General features: G+C 37.8%; 2 protein-coding genes across 3 annotated transcripts in view; both read right to left on the minus strand.

The window, feature by feature from the left end:
* Window positions 1–8,304: 8,304 nt before the first annotated feature.
* The window catches only part of LOC149800007 (mitochondrial intermediate peptidase-like), a 79,297-nt gene continuing 67,280 nt past the window's right edge, over window positions 8,305–20,321 (minus strand). Inside the window, exon 19 of the mRNA XM_089959536.1 lies at window positions 8,305–10,829. Coding sequence (XP_089815662.1) covers window positions 10,759–10,829 — 71 coding nt within the window. The 3' untranslated portion in view covers window positions 8,305–10,758. The remainder of the gene's footprint in view (window positions 10,830–20,321) is intronic.
* LOC149800008 (uncharacterized) lies at window positions 12,367–19,777 on the minus strand. Of its 2 annotated transcripts, none has more exons than XR_016421302.1 (2): window positions 15,161–19,777; window positions 12,367–12,984 (listed from the first exon to the last, which is right to left on the minus strand). XR_016421302.1 is itself a non-coding variant. In XM_089959535.1 (2 exons), exons 1-2 carry the CDS (start codon window positions 15,220–15,222, stop codon window positions 12,680–12,682), a joined length of 858 nt encoding a protein of 285 aa, XP_089815661.1. In that variant the 5' UTR covers window positions 15,223–19,777; the 3' UTR covers window positions 12,367–12,679. The 2 variants fall into 2 exon arrangements, 1 of the variants encoding a protein (XP_089815661.1); XM_089959535.1 differs by having other exon boundaries at window positions 14,670–19,777.

The following is a 20,321-nucleotide window of genomic DNA, read 5'->3' on the forward strand; positions in this document are numbered from 1 at the left end:
GTCGCTGACAAGTGTCCTGGTACAAGTCTTCCATGGTTCGTTGTAAAAACTGATTTTTAGTGCCACGGTCAGGGTAAAAGACGGGACATCCGTGAAATAAGCAGCCGTTAAACTCGTACACGATCTTGGGGTTTTCTAAGTCCCAGCCATCGACCGAATGTGTTCCGATGGTCTTTTAGCCCCCTCCGTTGCGGGCATGCTGAATCCACTTGTCTTCCTTGTCGCACAAGTAACGTAACCAGCGTTGGGCTTTGACCGAGTATTGACGTTTGACATAGTGGGTCGTTTGAGGACTGATGACAGCTACGGTGTTTTCAGGCATGAATCATTGTCGATACACTAAGGAACATGCTTTGGCAATGGTGCAACCTTCTTTCAAAGGATCGACCCCTCCGTGTTCCATGAACAGTTCTCAAAATTTTCCACAGCAACGTCGTAAAATGTCCATGTCGAAATGCCAATACTTTAGCATTTCTTCCTGAAAGTCGAAAGGGTCGGAGGCGTGAGCCTGGTACCAAGCGTAGAAAGCTTCTCGTTGTTCGGTACGCATGTTGTCGGGGTCGTAATAGTGAGCCTCAGGTAAATGAGGTAGAACGGCGTGTTGATTGGCTTCAGTATTGAAAAAGTGTGGAAAGTACCCTTTAGCCATTTCTGTCATTCCAAACGTTTTAGGCATTCGGCTCAAAGGCATGGCCAAGTAACTCATCGAATCTTTAAACTGTACTTATCCTACTTACATGAAAATGATTTTGGCTCCGTCCAAAGTGACTTTAGGACGCTCGGTGCCTTGTTCCGTATAGTATCTCAAAAGAAACTGTCCATCGTATCAGGAGAAATTGTGAGCCATCACTGTGGCATGACGATGACAATCTCCGTAACATTCGATGTCCTCTTGGCTCCACGTCGTGTCGACGGGTTCTAAGACCCATTAGGCAAAATCGGCTAACGTGTTCGGTCCTCGAAAGATTTTTTTCACACCCTCCGGGAATCTTGCTGCACTGAGGGCAATGACTGAAGATAGGTTCCTGAATGCACTTCTCGCACGCTCGATGAGCCACGCAGAAATTAGGAATGTGAATACCGGTCTCTTGCATGCATTCGAAATCAAAAAAGATGAAATTGCCTTTCTTCTTGTGACTGTCCTCTTTCTCTGGTGGAGGTTGGTATTTTTGCACATAGCATTGGTGTTCCAAGTCCACGATGTGGTGACAAATGTGACATTTTTTCTTTCCTGAACATACGTGTGTCTTGGCATTATTGGTACGTATGCCTTGTCCACACGTAGGGCACACTCTCAGCAGTTGACAAGCACATTTCTGCTGTGAACCTTGCGTCTTCAAATGTTGTTGGTAACAGGTAGGGCTGGCAAACGTGCGCAGACAAGTTGAACAAGGCACTGGTCCTTCGCTCAGACAGGGTGGAGAGGCCAAACATCCTGAGCATTTCAATCCGCAATGTTTGTGTTGCTCTCGATTATTATAACCATGGTCACATTTCTCACAGTAATAACCGTATCCCAGGAATGCAGTGATACTGGTAATGGTATCGAAATGGTCATCATGATAATAGACATGAATGTATTTTCCGTCCTTAAAGTCTTGGCCTCGAAACAACAGAGGTCCGCGCACTTCTTGAGGGTGCACTTTCAAGGTGTAGCGTGGAGCTAGGGCATCTTGCAATTTTTGCATCTCAGGAATGCCACAGGGTGTGTCTTTGGATAGGTCAGCTTGTTGCAACAGGAGTTCTGCTTCGTTTCGTTGTTTGGCTCAATCAGATCGTTGAATAGTTTTCCAGGTTCTTTTCCATTCTACCGTGTCGTTCTTGTTGGCATAGGTTCGTCCCACCACGATGGCACGGGCTAAACACACCTGGTCTTGAGAATTGTGAATTTTGACGAGACTCTTTTTGATGCTGCGAAAGTCGTTCACCAGTAACACCTTACTGCGTTGTCCGGTCCCTCGAAGAGGAGAGACGTGGGTCATGTCCAGTGTGGCTTTTCCATCGGTAATGCCAAACTGGTCATTAGATTGTTGCACGTGTTGAATCTTGTCCATGACTTTGGAAGTGGTCAATTCTGCAGGGGTGCTAAACTCGATCCAAACAGGGGATTTCAAACCGTCGTATTGTATGGAAAGTCTCAAGCGATCGTCTTCTTTGGGTTGACATTGTCGCTTGAGTGTGGTGAGCAAAGAATCCCACACTCTGGTGATGAATCCTTCTGCTTTCTCTAACGGTACTTCGGACTTGAAATCTTTAAACTTCACCGTGTATTTGTAAGCCGTAGTTCTAAATTTTCTAGAGGAGCGCTTTTCCGTCTCTCGAATGGAATAGTACTTTTCAGGGTTAACTAAGGGTGACGAACTTTGTTTAGAGGGTTCGGATTCTGGTTCACTCATGTCCTCTTCAAAATCACTGGCATAAATTTGTGCCAAGACTTCAGCCCTGGTACGTGGCGATAGATCACGTTTCTGCCTCTTACTTTCTTCTTCTTTCTTCTCAAATGAATTGGATCGTTTCATCTTGAGTGCAAAACGTCAAATGACTCAAGTTTAAACAACATAAACTAATTTATAGTCATGGCAGACCAGCGTATATAAAAGGGTGTGTATCTTTGTCCTTTCACTATTCATTTTACTCTCTAACCGAGCAGAACGATGGAGGAGACTACCCAAATCGAACGTTTCATCAGACCTTTGCGAGGGGTCATTAGAAAATTCTCTTCAGACCAGCCGACGGACTACTCTCCTTCCTTTCGAGATAAAAGTCAAGATACTTGCTATATCTGTCAAAAGAAAGGGCATTGGTCTTCAGAGTCCAGACCATCAAAAAAGAATAAAAGGGGCTAAAAAAGACAAAAGTCAAGATACCTGTTATTATTGTAAAGAAAAAGGACATTGGTCTCCAGATTGCCCAAAAAAGAAACAAGAGGAGTCAGAAGAAAAGAGGGATTCTTCAGAGGAAGAGAGGGATTCTTCAGAGGAAGAAAGCAGCCAGGTAAAGAAAAAGAAACAGGAGAAGAAAAGAAGAAAGTGAGGAGGAAGAAGAGGAAAAGCCTGTGAGGGTGAAGAAATTTAAAAAACAGAGAGACTAAACAATGAGACAGAAGAAGTGTATTAACTTTCTAAAGTGCTCTGTTGTGAATTGTGAATTGAATTGTAACTATGGATAAAAGAATACATTAATTATATAAGGTAGGTGTCTTTGAGTTTTGATTTTAAAATAAGAACCTACACTCACGCACTCATATACACGTACTATAGGGGTAAAATGGGTATTTATTTTTTTTGAGTTATTGGCAAATTGAAAGGTTATCTCTTTTCGAGAGACGTGGGTGGCCCTGAAAAGGGCCTTTTTTGGTGTAGGGATGAGTTTAAGCAATCAACTTTAACTGCCTTAAGCCTTTGCCACGGCCAAGGCCTACTTCTGGACTGCGTACTGTTGATGATGTTGATTGGGTTGAAATCACTAAGCGTGGTACGGTAGGCTTAGTCACAGGGTTAACGTGTTTAGCTCGGGAAGGTCGTATTCTCTTTGGTCGTAATAAAGAAGTCTGATACATTTGTTTCAGACTTCTTAACTCCGCTAAAATGTCCAACAGTACCATGACCGTTTGATTTTCACCCTCTTGTTTCTTTGCTGCTACTTCTTCTTCTTGTTGTTGTTTTTTTCTTACCTCTCCTTCTTGCTGCTGTTGCTGTAGGAGAAAAGCTTGTTCCGCTTCCTTTTGTCGTTGTATAAATTTCTCCAATTCTTCTTTCTGTCTCTGTCTAAAATTCTCCACTTGCGGTAATGAAGAATGAGACGAAGGTTCCGGAACAAATTCTTGCGAGGTAAGAAAATCCACAAAATCCCAATGTACCTCTTCTGAAAGTAAGTCTGGGTTCCCTTGGGCGGTCTCCACTGCTGGTGCACCCCAATGGATCGTTTTCTGAGTGTCCGTCATGTTGAATCACTGTCGCATAGATTGACTACACACAGGCCCTAGCGAATCTATATAGACCACGTGACGTCACAGACTGCTCTCTTCGGATTGGATGCGGGCTGACTGAATTTTGTAACGCGTATTTGGATTGGTGAATGAACTCAATCCGTTTCAATCCTTCCTCTACCTATAAATAAGCGCAGTTCACTGCATTGATTCACCTGTTCTCGTCGCCACAAGATGTGGACCACAGTTGAATCATCCACCCTTGTGTCTTCAATGATGTTCAGGACGGAACATGCTCATGTATGTCCGATCCAAGTGGACCGTTGTTCACAGGACAGACACCAGTCTGTGGATGCGTAGGATCTACGTAGAAAGACAAAGATGCCTCAAAAGAGTGCTGATTTACGGTCCAACAGCGAGACGCAGCCTAAGGACAAGAAGACCAATGCGGTGCCCTTTATGTTAATGGATACATTAACATAAACCCAAAGGCCCTTTTCAGGGCCACTCATAGGTCTTGAAAAGAGAATAACTTTCCATTGCCTACCCTTTTTATTTTTTTTTTTTAAAATCCCATGTTAAATTTCCCATTGTCGCTATATAGTCCCACCCTGTTTAAATTCCCTTGACGCTATACAGTCCCATATTCCCATGTTCAATTCCCCTTGTCGCTCAACAGTCCCACGATTTTTTCTCCATGTTAATTTCCCTTGTCGCTAAACAATCCCACGATTTTTCTCCATGTTAAATTTACATAGTCGCTAAACTGTCTCGGGGGGTGGGGTCTGTAATGCTAATTCCCATTGTCGCTGAATCGTCCCCTTTCACTACTACCGCTTACGTAGTAATTATGGCCTGTTGCTATGAAGCGAGGGTGATGTTCTATCGGATTAGCTCAGAATTTATGCAGAGTGGATGGCTTGCATGCTTCCCTGTAACGCAAGTGAGGGAATTATAAGTACGTGTAGAAAGTGGTACATACAGAGATTTAGTACCCCTAAATCTCTGTATGTTTTACCCATTTTGTCCTTTAAAGAACAGCTTTCTGAGGAAAGACGGGACAGTCCGAAGATGTCAGTCCGGAAAAAGAAGTGACAAGTTCAGAATAAAAGACTAGGAAGTCTGGGAAGGGGTGAAGCATAGATAATATGAAGGACTGAAAAAACATGACGTTGATACATGGTCTCAGAAGAAAGGTGAGGCAATCAGTCGTGGACACTGCGCTCTGCGCTCTTTTCACCACTCGTTATTATGATGAAATAAATCCAAATTAGACAATGCTATTAAATTATGCTGACATAATTTTGATTGAAATGGAATTGCCGCTATTTGTTTTTTTTTTTTTTTCTTTTATTAAATTTGCTATTTTTCTTGTCTAAGGGACCTCATATTGTATTATTTCTTCCCAATATTCTTACTCAGTTCTCTGTTGAAATTCTATCTTTCCGCTCCCACTGGGCTGTAATATCAAGGGAGGTCATCCTCTAGATAACGCCAGCCAAATCCAATAAACCATCCCTCTTACTAAGAGGGTGACGTTACATCAAACTACATACGTATGGCAAGTAATGGAATCTACCTCAAGACATATTGATTAGAGAAAAAAATCCATTTATAGAAATATTATTATCAAAGGATAAACAGGAAATTGATCAAACCATTCTTTGATGAGATCAAGCTCGAACATCACCTAGTAAGCAGTGACCTAAAGCTGCTATTTTCCAGTTACTTGAATGAATATTCCCAACAATTATCTGAAGAAGATACGGCATCTGAATCATGTGAGATCTGATGCTAAGTTTATTAACCGATCTATCGTAGAAACAGCAGTGGTAGATTACCAATAAAACCACTCAATAATTAATTTATTCTTGATCATTCAAACTACCCGGGTTTGACAATCCTACGTTAGAACTGACGTCAGTGATATCCTCAATGAATATTTACTAAAGATTACCACTGCAAGGAAAAAACAAAGAAAGATACGTTAACAACAACGATTCTCAAACATAACAATGATCCAAATGGAGGTGGTCATCAAATATCACCGGGTATTGCAACTATCAGGTCAACAGTATCAGTGAATCTCGTTTGTACGCTGTTGATGGTAGCTATCAAGCAGATCTTGAGAAATCCAAACAGGCCAAACAAGGATATATCCTCTATAACTTTGCCGCTCAAGTTCCTCCTGGTCATTTGATTGTATCGGTGATTGTTAATCCTACTGGATTGCGCTATCATAATCCATCGTCGTCATAGATATATTTTAGACTAACTGATCAAAACAGGTATCTACTCTATACACGTAGTGAAGAATTAAGGCTGAATTTGTATATTTGGAATGGTCCAGTCACGTAGAGACTTCGTCTCGTGAGATGACCAAAGAAAAGAGTTAAAGAAGCACAAATAATATAATCTTTATTTACTGTTTCGTTGGAACGCTTAGAACACTTAGTATTCTATTGTTTAACGATCCATCTGATTCCTTGGAATCCTCAGAACGAGAGTATGGATCGCTAGCGATCTCCACCATGAATGTCTTCAGCTGTCTTACACGCATCCCTCCAATCTTTCTTGCTTCGTACTCTTGAGACAACTTCAATCTAATTTTCTTTTTGACCTCTGAAAGTGGAACAATTTCAGCACATTTTTATCATCACAGACCATAGTGAGGAACATTATCTTTGCTTGCTGATGCAATTTGATAAATCGATATTTTGCTATAAGTGTATATTTACCCTCATCAACTGGTTCTAATACCACAAAATCATCAGCGTCTTTTGTTCTGTATTCGCTTGCGAATCAACGGCTTGTATTGCCACCTTTATGTAATTTTTCAATCGCAAAAATAATCACATTAATATTTTCTTAATTCATTATATAGTAAATATATTTCTTTAAATAAACGATTGATGTGCTAGCCAAACAATCACCTTATATGAAATACATTAATCTTGCACACATACAACATCAATATCTTAATTATCTTAATTTTGGCATACATCGATCTTACAGTATCCCAGGAAAGTGTCTGAATTGTATGTTGACATGGAGATTGTTGCATCCATGTAGAAACATGCCAAATCAGAGCACCGGACAAGTGGTCTAGTACCTCCCTGTCTGATCATATAGATCACCTCCACAGTATTGTCGGATCAAATGAGGACCGTTGCGCCCCATGATCACTCTTTACAGAATTGAATGGTGCTGATGACAGCCTTCCTTTCTGGGATGTTGATGCGTAGAGGCCATTCCCCATGTGTCACTAACGGTAGTGAAGGTCAGCTACAGGTACCCACACCATGTGCACGGGAGGCAGTAATTTACGTTATCTCCCGCCTGGGGTTCTTCAGGGGGATTCCAATGGTCAGCCAATCTGATTGCCCCACTGACGTAGGAATGATTGAATTTCGGGTGTGATCATGACTGCTTGATGAGACGGCCAAGCGGAGTCAAGTCCATTGCCGAATAATAGCCAAAGAATTGCAAGAACCATCCCGATGAAATTCAAGTTTTGAGGAAAACTGACTTGACGAGTTCAATGATTCTGGGAGCGCAAACAAAAGGAGGTGTGCTAGTTGGTTAAGAAGTCCATGCACAAATGGACGAAATTCTGGCAGGTAAGGTCTGAACTTCCCAGTTCGTGAAAAGGCCTGGATGATCAAGAAGAGAAGAGAGATCGTTCCTCATTTGAGTAGGATGGAACTTGCTATGTGTTTCTTTAAGATGCTGCCCAGGTACACTGCTGTCCATGTAGATGACGACGCCCTGAATGGTGAGACGGTTGAGTTCCTATTGTGAGTGAAAGCTAAAGGGTTGATGAGGGCCAAAGGGAAGAACGGCGAGTTGATAACGGTTTGGCGGTAAACGTGGAACCTAGCAAGAGACAGGGTGGATAGTGACGTGGAAGTATATATCTATCAGATGGAGGCCAACGGAACACCAAAGAGTCGGGTGCTAATTTTAGTAATGAGTGTTCCAAACTCAAGACTGTTAAAGGACTGAAATTCCATCAATAAAACAATATCTCTAAAATAAAATCTCACTTACGACTAGGATAAGCTCTCGAAAGATTCGCTTTCCTAAAATATAACTTACATTGTCAACCAATCCTAGTCAGCCAAACCCATATTTACTCTATTTTATGTTCAGCCATTTCCAGGCTGGTTCCGATTTTATTGTATCATTAGTACCATGTGTCCTAAATACTGGCGACACATTGTGGTTTATGGGGAGGTAACGGACAAGAGTTACTGCCCCTTGTCTATCCAAAAATAGACAATAATACGATTTTCGTCTTTTAGAAGGGCTTGATTCGCGAGGTAACAGGCTAATGTTCCTAACGTAATGTGATTGGGGAATGGACAAGAGGTAGAAAAGATCAAGATTTTTTAATTAACCAAACCAAATATCACCAGAAATATAATTTAACTGAATTTGAATAATAATAAATTACATGTTATTATTACCTCAATGACGGGTGCATTAAGTTGATATGATGGCAAAATATATTTTAGGGATACAATAAATACACAGCCATATGGCTACTCTTGAGTTTCACGCAAACCACCAAGTAATGAATTCAAACATCAAGATTCATTATAATTTTTTTTCCCTGTAATTTATTGATGTTCTCTTCTCTCATTACCCAGTAAACATTGCAGTTTTATCTTCAGAGGCAACGACAACTATAAATCTAACATTTTCACTAAGATCTCTCATGACATGTTACACAATAATATCTACCACTGAGTATGTTAGGATGGTTGTGTTTCTGTTAGCATCTATTTCAATTGAAATTAGTCAACCAGAAATAGGCATTAGTTCCTCAGCATACACCAAAAAACAATTCTAACCATTTATCTAATTTATCACAGTGATCTTATGCAATTCCAGTGTCTTCTTAAAATGTAATCTCTGTTGTCGGGTATATTGTACACTGATATTTTGTGTTCCTAATATCAATAGGTTCGTGAGAATATAACTAGGACATCAATTACTAACGTTATGGGCATTAAAAGTAAAGCACGCTCTTTAAGGCCTCATTATCTATGTGTTACAGTCAGGTAATATGCATGATTTTTATTTTAAGTACTTAACCTCTTCAACCTATGTGGTACAATATACATGATCCAAAAATGATAGCAACACGAGTACTGTAAATGGCTCCTTATCAGTCTTTCCAGCGGCCCTTTATGAAAATGTTGGGATAGAAGTAGAACCATTTTTATTAAAAACGAAGGGAAAAAAGGGAAATATTTATTTTAATATGAAATCCCTATTTTATAAAGTAAAAAGAATGAAAAAAATATTATGCAAATTACTCAGAAAAAAATATTTACTTGACCTACTTCCACAAACTTGAACAAACGCTTGTTCTTATGCATAAACTAGCTGCCTCTCTTGTCCAGATTATCTATATCTTTTTTACACCCACATCACACAGACCATATCTAAATTCACTTCACTATGGCTGTTCATGGAGTGTATAAACAATTTTCAACATAAAATTGAAACAGGGGCAACGAGTGGCTGAGTGGTCTAAAGCACTCTCCGTTACGGATCACTACCATCTCACTTCTGCATGGGTTCAAGTCTTGAGTTCGAGTCTCGGATTCAGCCAATGTGGGTATGTGAGAAAGCTTGCCAGTAGCTTCTCGAGGGTCGGTGGTTCTTTCCGGGGATTTCCAGGGTTCTTCTTCCACCATTAATACTGGCCGCCATGTATAGCCTATTGCGTGCTGAAAATTGGTGTTAAGCCCTACAACAACAACAAAATTGAAACAAAGGGACAATATGGCCATTTTAGAAAGAGCAAAGAAAAATAGGGAATCTGACAAGAAAGAAAGAAAAAGTAATAAAGTAGGAAAAACTAAGCCACTGCAATGTATGCCCACTCCATGTTTCATTGCCCTTTACATAGATAATCAAAATCAGTGTGAAAAATTCTCTTTTCTTTTATCCATTCATAATCTTAACATTTGGTCCCAAAATCAATTTATCCTTACTCATAGCAGAAGTCATGCAAAAAGTTTGTTACAGGTCTGTGATGCAAAACTAATTTGATGCAAAAACCATAAATAGCATAGGTTTCTTCCAAACTTCAAGTGCAAGCAATCCACAATATTTGAGACTGACATGTGATATATAAACAGTCATTGAGCAGAAACTATTTATATATTTTTACTGACAGTGACCATGATCTTTGACTTTTTATCCCAGAATGTATGGGCTTCTTGCATACCCATAGTGCAATCCACCCAAAAAAGTATGGTATCCATCATGATGGAGAACTCAAGTTATTATGTTGAAATATTTTTCTTCCTTCTGACAAAATGGCCTTGGCCTTTGATCTTGTGACCCTGAAATCAATAGGAATCTTCCTTACCACATGAACAAGCCAGCCATCATGTCTGATAACTGTAGATGGTGGGCACTGTGGATAATTACGAGTCATGCCAGCACAAATATGACTGTAAATAAGCAAAGGCAGCTTTGCCCTTAATAAATGATCAGTTTCACAATGTTATTTATGTTCCCAAATTTTACAAGCTTTGTTCATTAATGCAATGTCTGACTGGATAAATTGTAAATCATAACAAGTGTTACTCATGGATAAAGAGAACATAATGCTTATATATTTTACTGATTTCACTGAAATGAGTATTAGAACCATGAAAACACTTAAATCACAGTTGGTTTCTGTTTTATTCTCATTTTATTTATCAACAGATTTGTATAAAATACTTTAGCCTTTTGTTACACAAAAGGCACATAAAATACTGTTTCAAACTTTTGCATTCATGTCCCCATCTATCTCTGTGTCTCTTTCATGAAGATGTAACGTCTTCAAGCAGTGACTGGACAAACTTCTCCACTGTTGGTTTTTCATTCAGCAGCCCTGAAAAATAATTTTACTCTTAAATTTGATAAACAAAATTGTGTACAAATTTGCTAAAACTGTCATTTTTGTGAATCTTATCATTCACAGGCTGAATGGCACAAACCAACTGGTTTGTATCTACCATCATTATATTGTACATGTAACAGCCTACTTATCGTCTATTGTCTAATAATAGTATCGTTATGCTACCATGTAATAATTTTATTCACATTATGCCCACAGTAGCAAGATCCATGAAGAACAATATTTAGACATTCACAAATAATTATGTTTATGTATGTTTGTAACAGTATCTTGAGATTCCATGAACTGAATTGAACTTCCACACGGTAATCAACAGTAAATCTGCCATCAAATCACAAATATAGCCACTGATGATGTTATTCAGGATCTGTCTACTGAAAGACAATGCATCAGCTCAACTGTACCACTAATAATTTCTACCCTGCCTCTCTTTATTAAAAACCAGACCAATTATACAATATGGCAATATATCCTGACCCTGGCATCACTTCATCATAACCAAAACATTTACTTGTCAGGGACATACTTGTACATTGGTTTAATATGAGTCATTAATAACAATATAACCATTTGTTTAGGTAATGTGTACATATGCACATGTCCTTGGCTAACACACCACCTCCTGGTTTTTTGTCTCCCTCCCCCAATTTTGTAAACTTTATAAATGAAAAGGCATATTTTTCTTTCATTGTAAACTTTAAACATAATTGTTTAAATAAAGAATAATTTTTTGTGGACAATAAGATCATATACGTGCTGCCCGGTTTGTAATATACATTATCAGTATATTGATTTATAAGTATACACATGTTATTAATGCCAGCCTCTTAGTCCAGTTTTACAATATGTGGTATGCAGGTATGTGCTTATGTGCATCTGCAATCATAGGTAATGCATATATGTAATTCAGTGCAGCTGTGCATGCATAGGTAGTGTGACCAGATTTTATTTTTTAAAAATATGTGTATGTTTAAGTGCCTAAGTGGCAAGGTGGATGAAGCAGGCATTGCACGCATCACAGAGCATGATGCTACATGCTTGAACAGATACTGTTTGGAGCTTGGAATCATTACAATGGTTGATCAAGATGGTCCTTTGGATGACAATGAATTCATGAGTGAGTAAGTCCTTGCCCTTTTAGGCTATTTGTATCTGAACTAGTCTTTAAGTTTAAGCTTCTAGATATCAATTATGGTATTAGAATTAGAGCTGTAGAGAATGATCTCTTTCACAGTCTCTCTATTTATTCTAGAACCAAAAATGCAAAAGTACCCCCTCTCCCTTGTTCATTTTTGAAGATAAAGAGGTACATTTATAAAGATAGGAGAGAAATAAGGAAGGATCAACAGAACACTGCTGTTGGAAAATAGTAAAATGGGAAAAAGACAATAATACACAATCCAAGAGAACTTGTAAGGCTGAGTTGAGAAGTCACACGTCAATGCCTATTTTCAGATATTTATATTTAAAAATATACCATGTTCAAAAATCTAACAAAAAAGTACACAAATTCAACGGTAAAACTCTTTTTATTAATCACTGTTGACAAAAATAAATTCTTGTTCATACTTAATGTAGGCAGTTTTATTGAAGATTATGATTGATGAAAATAATGTTTTGAATAACAACAACTTAACACCTTTTGCTTCTTTCTCAGGACATACAGATATGTAGCCTAGCACCAATTTGTGAGTTGGATCTGGCATCACCTTGGAAAGGGAAATAGAAGAATACTTCCATCTTGTATGGTCTGCAAGATATGGGACATCTATCCTGATCCTCTGTCAAATTGCGCTGGATTCACGTACATGATTATTTAATAATTAATTACAAAAAAGCTGTAAATCAGACATACGGCTTTGACAGGACTGGATTACTATTATGGCTTCAAAAGATTTAAATAGAAAATATGTTACACCTATATGCAATCTCCTCCGATCATGAATAAACAGTCTACATAGGACGAAAATCTTGATTTGTGCTTCTCTACTAGAGACTTTATCTGCTTTAAAATAGTTCTCAGTTAGGTTTTCTGGGACATCTAAAAGTTTCTGTGCCTCCTTGAAAGCCTGTTCATATTTTGGTGCCCTTCTTGTCATGACGGCTTCTTTCAAATCTTGGATGTAATCTATAAAAGAATAATCATAACCAAGTCACTGTTTACGTTTGTAATCACTGAATACAATTTTCAAGACATTGATCAAAGGAGACAATTATGTTATATTTAACAATTTTAATAACAAATGCAGAAATGTTTTAGTGAAGTTTGTTATTTGTGCACATGTATGTGCTAGGGGTGTGTGACTCTTGTATACTATGTTGGAACTATATTGTAGCGCATTCTGTGTTATGGCCTTCAAACAACATGATGCTCTTGCCATTACAATATGAAGTTAGTTTTTGTCAGATTTAATGAAATAACAAACCATATGTTGACTCTTCTTTGCATGGCTTGATAACTCCCTCCTGTCCATTGTTGCATTTGGGGTAACACACTCTCCAAACTATGCCCTTCATGGATATCTCCAAAATATGCCCTTCATATGTATCTCCAAACTATGCCCTTCATGGATATCTCCAAACTATGCCCTTCACGGATATCTCCAAACTATGCCCTTCATGGATATCTCCATTCTATTCCCTTCATGGATATCTCCAAACTATGCCCTTCTTGGATATATGAGACTTGGATAATGAAAACAGCCATGTTGCAAGTTTCAGCTGGCCATTAGAAACAGAAGATGAGGCAACCAATAAATGTGATTGACAATGGATTTAATCCGGGGTCGAATATCTCTGAATGTTTTCTTCTTTGCTGCCATCTCCAATTTTTCAAAACACGTATTAAATAGAATATGATAGAATTCTTCAGGTTGTTGCATCTTAACTACCTATAAGCCTACTCACTATCAAAAAATAAATAAGTGCAGAAGTGTTTAATTGTTGAATAGGTTCTCTTTGCTGCTACATGCATGTAATAGCAAGCCATACTGTTTTCAAATTGCACTGATAGAGCAGATGAGACCAAAACAATTAAAAAAGGTAACAAATCAGTGGAAATGATGACATGGAAAATTATTATGAATGCATTTTACATGGATCTACCTACAGAAGCGAACAATTTTTTATTCAAGTCAAGGTTACAAATAAATTATTTTCAGGCCTGTATGTAAATATCTAATATTGCTCCATGCAAGAATAGAAAGCTTGTTTTAGTGTTTCACAGTGATTAACTTTTGCAAGATGACATACATCAAAATAATGACTTTTATCCATGTGCTCTCCCTTCATGAACTTTTTAATCTGGACAAAGGTGATCAGTGACCAATGTGTCCAGAGTAAGCCTAAATTCCTCCGAGTTATGGAGACACCTCTTCAACCCTTCTAATTCCATGTGTAATGAAGTTTATACTTCATTAGAATTTTTTTTAAAAACCTGATTGTAATTATGTACTGGTGTTGCTGCATATAAAATTTTTAAGTTCAAGACTGCAATTGTCACCATCAAATGCTATTATTTCAAACATGCAAATCAGACGTAGAAATTTTCAAACCTTTTGAACTTTCATTTTCTGCGATAAAGTTGCAAGTGTGAAAATTTATCTGATCAGTGATCCCAGATCCTGACATATCAAAATGGGACCTTTATAAATAGTTGGCAGTGGCTGTCCTGAACTTCATATTACAAATTAATATTTATGAAAAAAGCATGCAAAAAAGATTGGATCAGGTTTAGATCATATCCAATTGCTCTGGTTATAATGAAAATGACCGAATGTACAACTGAAAGAAGTGATTGTATAATTTTAATACCTGCACAAGCTGCAAGTCTAGAATTAACGTTGGTGTCCAGGTCAATGAGAGTATAGCTGTAATATTTTGTAGAGTGACCTGAACTGTCACATTTTTCATCCCCTCCTAGAATCAACATTGATCCTGTTGCTGCTATGATGTTGTCTGCTTGGTGAAGATGACACAGCCTGTAAACACTTGGGATCAAATAATTTGTCTGCAGATTGTCATATGTTCTATCACAAAAAATAGGACAGTTCAATGCATGGAACAAGCTGATGATCTGGGTGTCAATGTTACCTGATAATAAAATAGCATTTGATAGTAACAAATTGCCCACTGGTATTTTCTGGCACATATTCTGACTGTGCCATGTGGAAGTGTGACCACTGCTACAGATGGAATTTACAGTTATCATAGTTCCAAGGACACTTTTGACACTACAGATGATGTTACAATGCTGACATATTTTTAGAAATTCAAACAGCTTGGATTCAGAAACAAGGAAATACCTTTCATTTACTGGTTTAATGCTGCCTAATGGTTGTAGTAGCTCATCAGGATCGCTTACCATGTCTTCTAAATCAAGCACTTCACTCTCAGATATGCAGTGAAAATCCTGATCTGTGTTTGAAAGCCTATCTGAATCTCTGTTTCCAGGTTAACGTAAATCATCTTCAGTTTTTTCCTTCCTCCAAATAGTATGCAGTAAGGGCAGTTTTACTAGGCTGTACTGTATTCCTACATCTATACACGTGTCACTGCTTGTATGGCTCTTGACTTTACATCAGGTCTAGCCTGTACTTGCCTATTTCTACATTTTAACATCGATTTAAAATGTGTTTGACATCGTACATGAAAGTCTTTTTGTTTTTCTGGTGGCGGAGACCAGATCTGACTTGCACATTCAAATGCTGAAGATATGCTCATGACTATCTGTGGAATCGTGTTTTAAAGCGTGTTCATCTTTCCCATTATTGTCTGTTAACAATGTATTCAAATCTGAAAGTAGAAAAGTACAATGATAAGAAGGTGGTCACATTTCATAATTTGGAATTTAAAAACCAATCTCATTTTAAAATAAATACTTAAACTCTGTGTGCTGTGTTAAAATGTGATAGTGATTAAGTGATGGTGTCAATGTTAAAATTCAAAATATACCACCATGTAATAAATTCATTTAAGAATGAGGCTCAATTATATTATATGTAAATGACATATTCATTACCCTCCAGCACGTGCAAACACACACACACACACACACACACACACAACCACACACACACACATACATACCATAATATCTTGAAAATGTACATCCAACACTGAAACACTGAGAGATAATATTGTATTCTGGACAAAGAGACTAGAACAGGGACCATCATGTCTGTGAAATGATATCCATTACCGGGGAGATGCAAAAGGCGTTGAGAAAGGTTTTCATTGGTCATAACTTTAGCAACGGTTTTTCAAACAAACAAGAAACAAACAATAAAAATATGCAAACTCATAATGTACTCAATATAAACATTAAGAAACTTCAATCTTATGATTCAGATACAGTGTATTTTACATGTTTGCTACAGAACAGTTAACATATGGACAAGTCTGACACTATATACATGTCTGGTACAAGTGTAGATAAAAGATCTGTGAATTGATTGTTTTATCTTGTGGTCACTTACCTCAGCTTTCTGCCTTTTTTCGTAACCCACATGTTTTATGCTTTCCCCAGGTTTTACAAAATCCGAAGGTACGTCTGGAACAGTGCCAACTTTTAGTCTTGGCCTAGCATTTGCATAGCCAAGAAAAGCCATTTTTTTCAGGATCCCTCTCATAACATTCCTTTGAGAAATGAAAGGAGCACAGAGTGCTGTATGGTGAGGCTTTGAAATCATCTTGCTTGCAAATAATGTATCCATGCTTTCTTTGTAGTCCACAGCCTTTTGTTAGTGTGCTAGTACACCCGGAAGCAATGCAAAACGGCATTGTTCCTTACATGAAATGAACCTAGCAACTGGTAGTCTGGATGATGGAGTCACTACTATGATGTCACATTATGAAAGTAACCGAATAGACGCGAAAATTATGCATACGAGGTCATGGAAATTCTGCACCTAGAAGATGTGCAGATATTTAAATATTGGCATTATGGTCACAGATGATCATCAGAATATGGTTTTCATCTACTGTGCATTTATTATTATTGTATATTTCGACTGACTTCTAGTCTCCTTGAAAGGTTTGGCTGTAAATTTTTAAAGATCGTGGATAACTTAGTTCATGGGCAAGACACAATGAAGAATAATGGTTTTATCTTTGGAGAGAATTTGTATCTGACTATAGTAAAAGAAATAAAACTGAAATGATATAAAGTTTTCGGAGATACTTTACATAAAATTAGATTTTTTTATAATCCTTCATAAGTCTGCTTTTTCAGATAGTCCACTATTAATAATGCAAAGCAGCTGTGTGATTTCATGCCCACATAGCCCTTTACCTCATAGAGCATAGTTACAAAGTGCAGCACACTATAAATAGAAAACCTGTTACCTAGTCGACCCCATACGCATAGGCCTACCTGTGAACTGTTAAGCAATGTAGTGTATGTTACGTTTCACAGCAATTTTAACCATTTTACATTTTTGGTACACATCTATTATATGTGGAAAAATTTAAGAGTAAAGTCCGATTGTTATAGCTGTGTAATTATTTATCACGGAAGAATATTTTACGTGCTTCAAAATCTTGAGAGAACTCTTTCACCGTCATGTCAGTGAGGCCCCGTGACCAACCGTAGCTGCAATTTCTCATACTCGAAAGTTTTTTGTCTGCGTCTACATCACTAAGTCATCTGAATTTGATACTTTATAAAAACTAATTGCTGCCTACATCAATATCAGAGCCTTTACCTAGGTTATTGAATCTTTCATAGTTGTGATTTTAATCATGAAAACTTTGTAAGTACTGAATGAAATCCGTGACCTCCATATTGAAGAGTGTAGATTACGACCCAGTTACTTTAAATAGCAGATATCGACCAGTGCATAAACAGTGACCACGTGATCTGATATAATTGTCATTCGCAGAAATGAATGTAGGATCTAATAGGAGTTTTCCCCGAAGGTGGCGCTATGAAAACCGGCTTAAAATGGCTGATGTTTACAGCTGACGTCAAAAAGGCACTTCCATGCAACTAGAGTAGAGGCGTCAAAAGGCGCTTCCATGCGAATAGTTTAGAGGCATCCAAAGACACTTGCATGAGGTAAAGGGTTAAACCTCTTGTTAGGGCATGGTCCCAAACTGGCATGGGGCAGTTTCAGAATGGTACTTGTTAGGTGACATTACATGGTCCCTAAATGGCAAAGGGCAGTTTCAAAATGACACTTGTTCATGAAATGGCTTGTAAGAACATTATATATGTGTTTGCATCTGTAAAAAATAATCAATGTTTTTGTTGTTGTTAATAGTTTTATTTAGGTACTCCCTTGTAAGTCAGTCAATATGTACTTCCCTATAAGTGTTGTCCATATGTACTAAAGGATAAAAGTTGCAGCAACAAATAAACTTTGGACTTTATTTACTTTGCAAGTGATTAGGTAAAATTTACACATCAATAAATACCCAACCATGATCATTTAATCCTTATATTTCCAATTTACTTCCCTTCTGTCATTAGATCTGACATCAACAAAACATTCACTTCATGCAGATCAAAGTTTTCTTTCATTAGCCTCTTAAGTGTGACAGAATAAACTTCTCGATCTTTGCTAGCAAAAGAGCCATCAATTCTTTACACAGTAATATTGGGAAGAGTGTCATAGCATTGATATATTGTTATGATCATTATTTTAATATATTAAAAAAATGGTTGATGCTGATTAAACCAGGCTATTCCTTTATTTCTAAAATTAGCTTCTGCATGGCAAGTGTTGTTATAGCACTTGTTGTTGTTATTTTCTACACATTTTGATCTTTCAAAAAAGTAAAATCATGTCCATTTTTAGTGAGATCCCTGCTTGACATATGACCCTGACCTTTAACAACAGCTGCTGGAACATGTTGTCGAGGCAAAAGCATTAATTTCCTTAGATTGGATTCTAAAGCCTGCCATATGCCTTCTTTGGCAAAAGGTTTGAGTACTGGAGTGCAGGAAGGTCTGTACAATTACATTGTTTTAACTTCTAATGGTCAATTTTAATCTGGGGTTTGTAAATTTTGATCGGAAATCATAGTAGTGGGTGGGTGGAGGCTTGTTGTTATTAATAGGGAGTAAGGCATTGATATAGATATAACTTCACATAAATGACCTGGAAACAGGGAACCAAAAGTAGTCAGCAGAATTTAACAATGTGTAAAAAAAATTCCAGATCAGTGTCACATAACCATTTACATCCAATCAAAACATTGAAAATGCTGTCAATTCATAAAAATTGGAATTATTAACCTGTAAGTCTGGTCCATATGTAATTCCCTATAAATCTGGTCCATATGTACTACCCTATAAGTCTGGTCCATCTTTACTTCCCTATAAGTCTGGTCAACATATACTTCCCAATAAGTCTGGTCCATATGTATTTCCCTATAAGTCTGGTCCATACATATTTGCCTATAAGTCTGGTCAACATATACTTCCCTATAAGTCTAGTCCATACGTATTTGCTTATAAGTCTGGTCCATATGTATTTCCCTATAAGTCTGGTCCATACGTATTTGGCTATAAGTCTGGTCAACATATACTTCCCTATAAGCCTGGTCCATATGTATTTCCCTATAAGTCTGGTCCATACGTATTTGGCTATAAGTCTGGTCAACATATACTTCCCTATAAGTCTGGTCCATATGTACTACCCTATAAGTCTGGTCCATCTTTACTTCCCTATAAGTCTGGTCAACATATACTTCCCAATAAGTCTGGTCCATATGTATTTCCCTATAAGTCTGGTCCATACATATTTGCCTATAAGTCTGGTCAACATATACTTCCCTATAAGTCTAGTCCATACGTATTTGCTTATAAGTCTGGTCCATATGTATTTCCCTATAAGTCTGGTCCATATGTATTTCCCTATAAGTCTGGTCCATATGTATTTCCCTATAAGTCTGGTCCATACGTATTTGCCTATAAGTCTGGTCCATATGTATTTCCCTAAAAGTCTGGTCCATACGTATTTGCCTATAAGTCTGGTCCATATGTATTTCCCTATAAGTCTGGTCAACATATACTTCCCTATAAGCCTGGTCCATATGTATTTCCCTATAAGTCTGGTCCATATGTATTTCCCTATAAGTCTGGTCCATACGTATTTGGCTATAAGTCTGGTCAACATATACTTCCCTATAAGTCTGGTCCATATGTACTACCCTATTAGTCTGGTCCATCTTTACTTCCCTATAAGTCTGGTCAACATATACTTCCCAATAAGTCTGGTCCATATGTATTTCCCTATAAGTCTGGTCCGTACATATTTGCCTATAAGTCTGGTCAACATCTACTTCCCTATAAGTCTGGTCCATACGTATTTGCTTATAAGTCTGGTCCATATGTATTTCCCTATAAGTCTGGTCCATATGTATTTCCCTATAAGTCTGGTCAACATATACTTCCCTATAAGTCTGGTCCATATGTACTACCCTATAAGTCTGGTCCATCTTTACTTCTCTATAAGTCTG

Source organism: Sinohyriopsis cumingii, chromosome 5 (genome assembly GCF_028554795.1).
Source record: "Sinohyriopsis cumingii isolate HCF-2022 chromosome 5, ASM2855479v2, whole genome shotgun sequence".
NCBI classification, from domain to species: domain Eukaryota; kingdom Metazoa; phylum Mollusca; class Bivalvia; order Unionida; family Unionidae; genus Sinohyriopsis; species Sinohyriopsis cumingii.

Excerpts from the sequence above, each read along its gene's own strand:
- LOC149800008 (XM_089959535.1), bottom strand. The coding sequence starts at position 15,222 with ATGGTAAGCGATCCTGATGAGCTACTACAACCATTAGGCAGCATTAAA. Across the intron at positions 12,985-14,669 it reads TAGACTTGCAGCTTGTGCAG|ATTACATCCAAGATTTGAAA; the intron begins GTATTAAAATTA and ends ATTCTTTTATAG.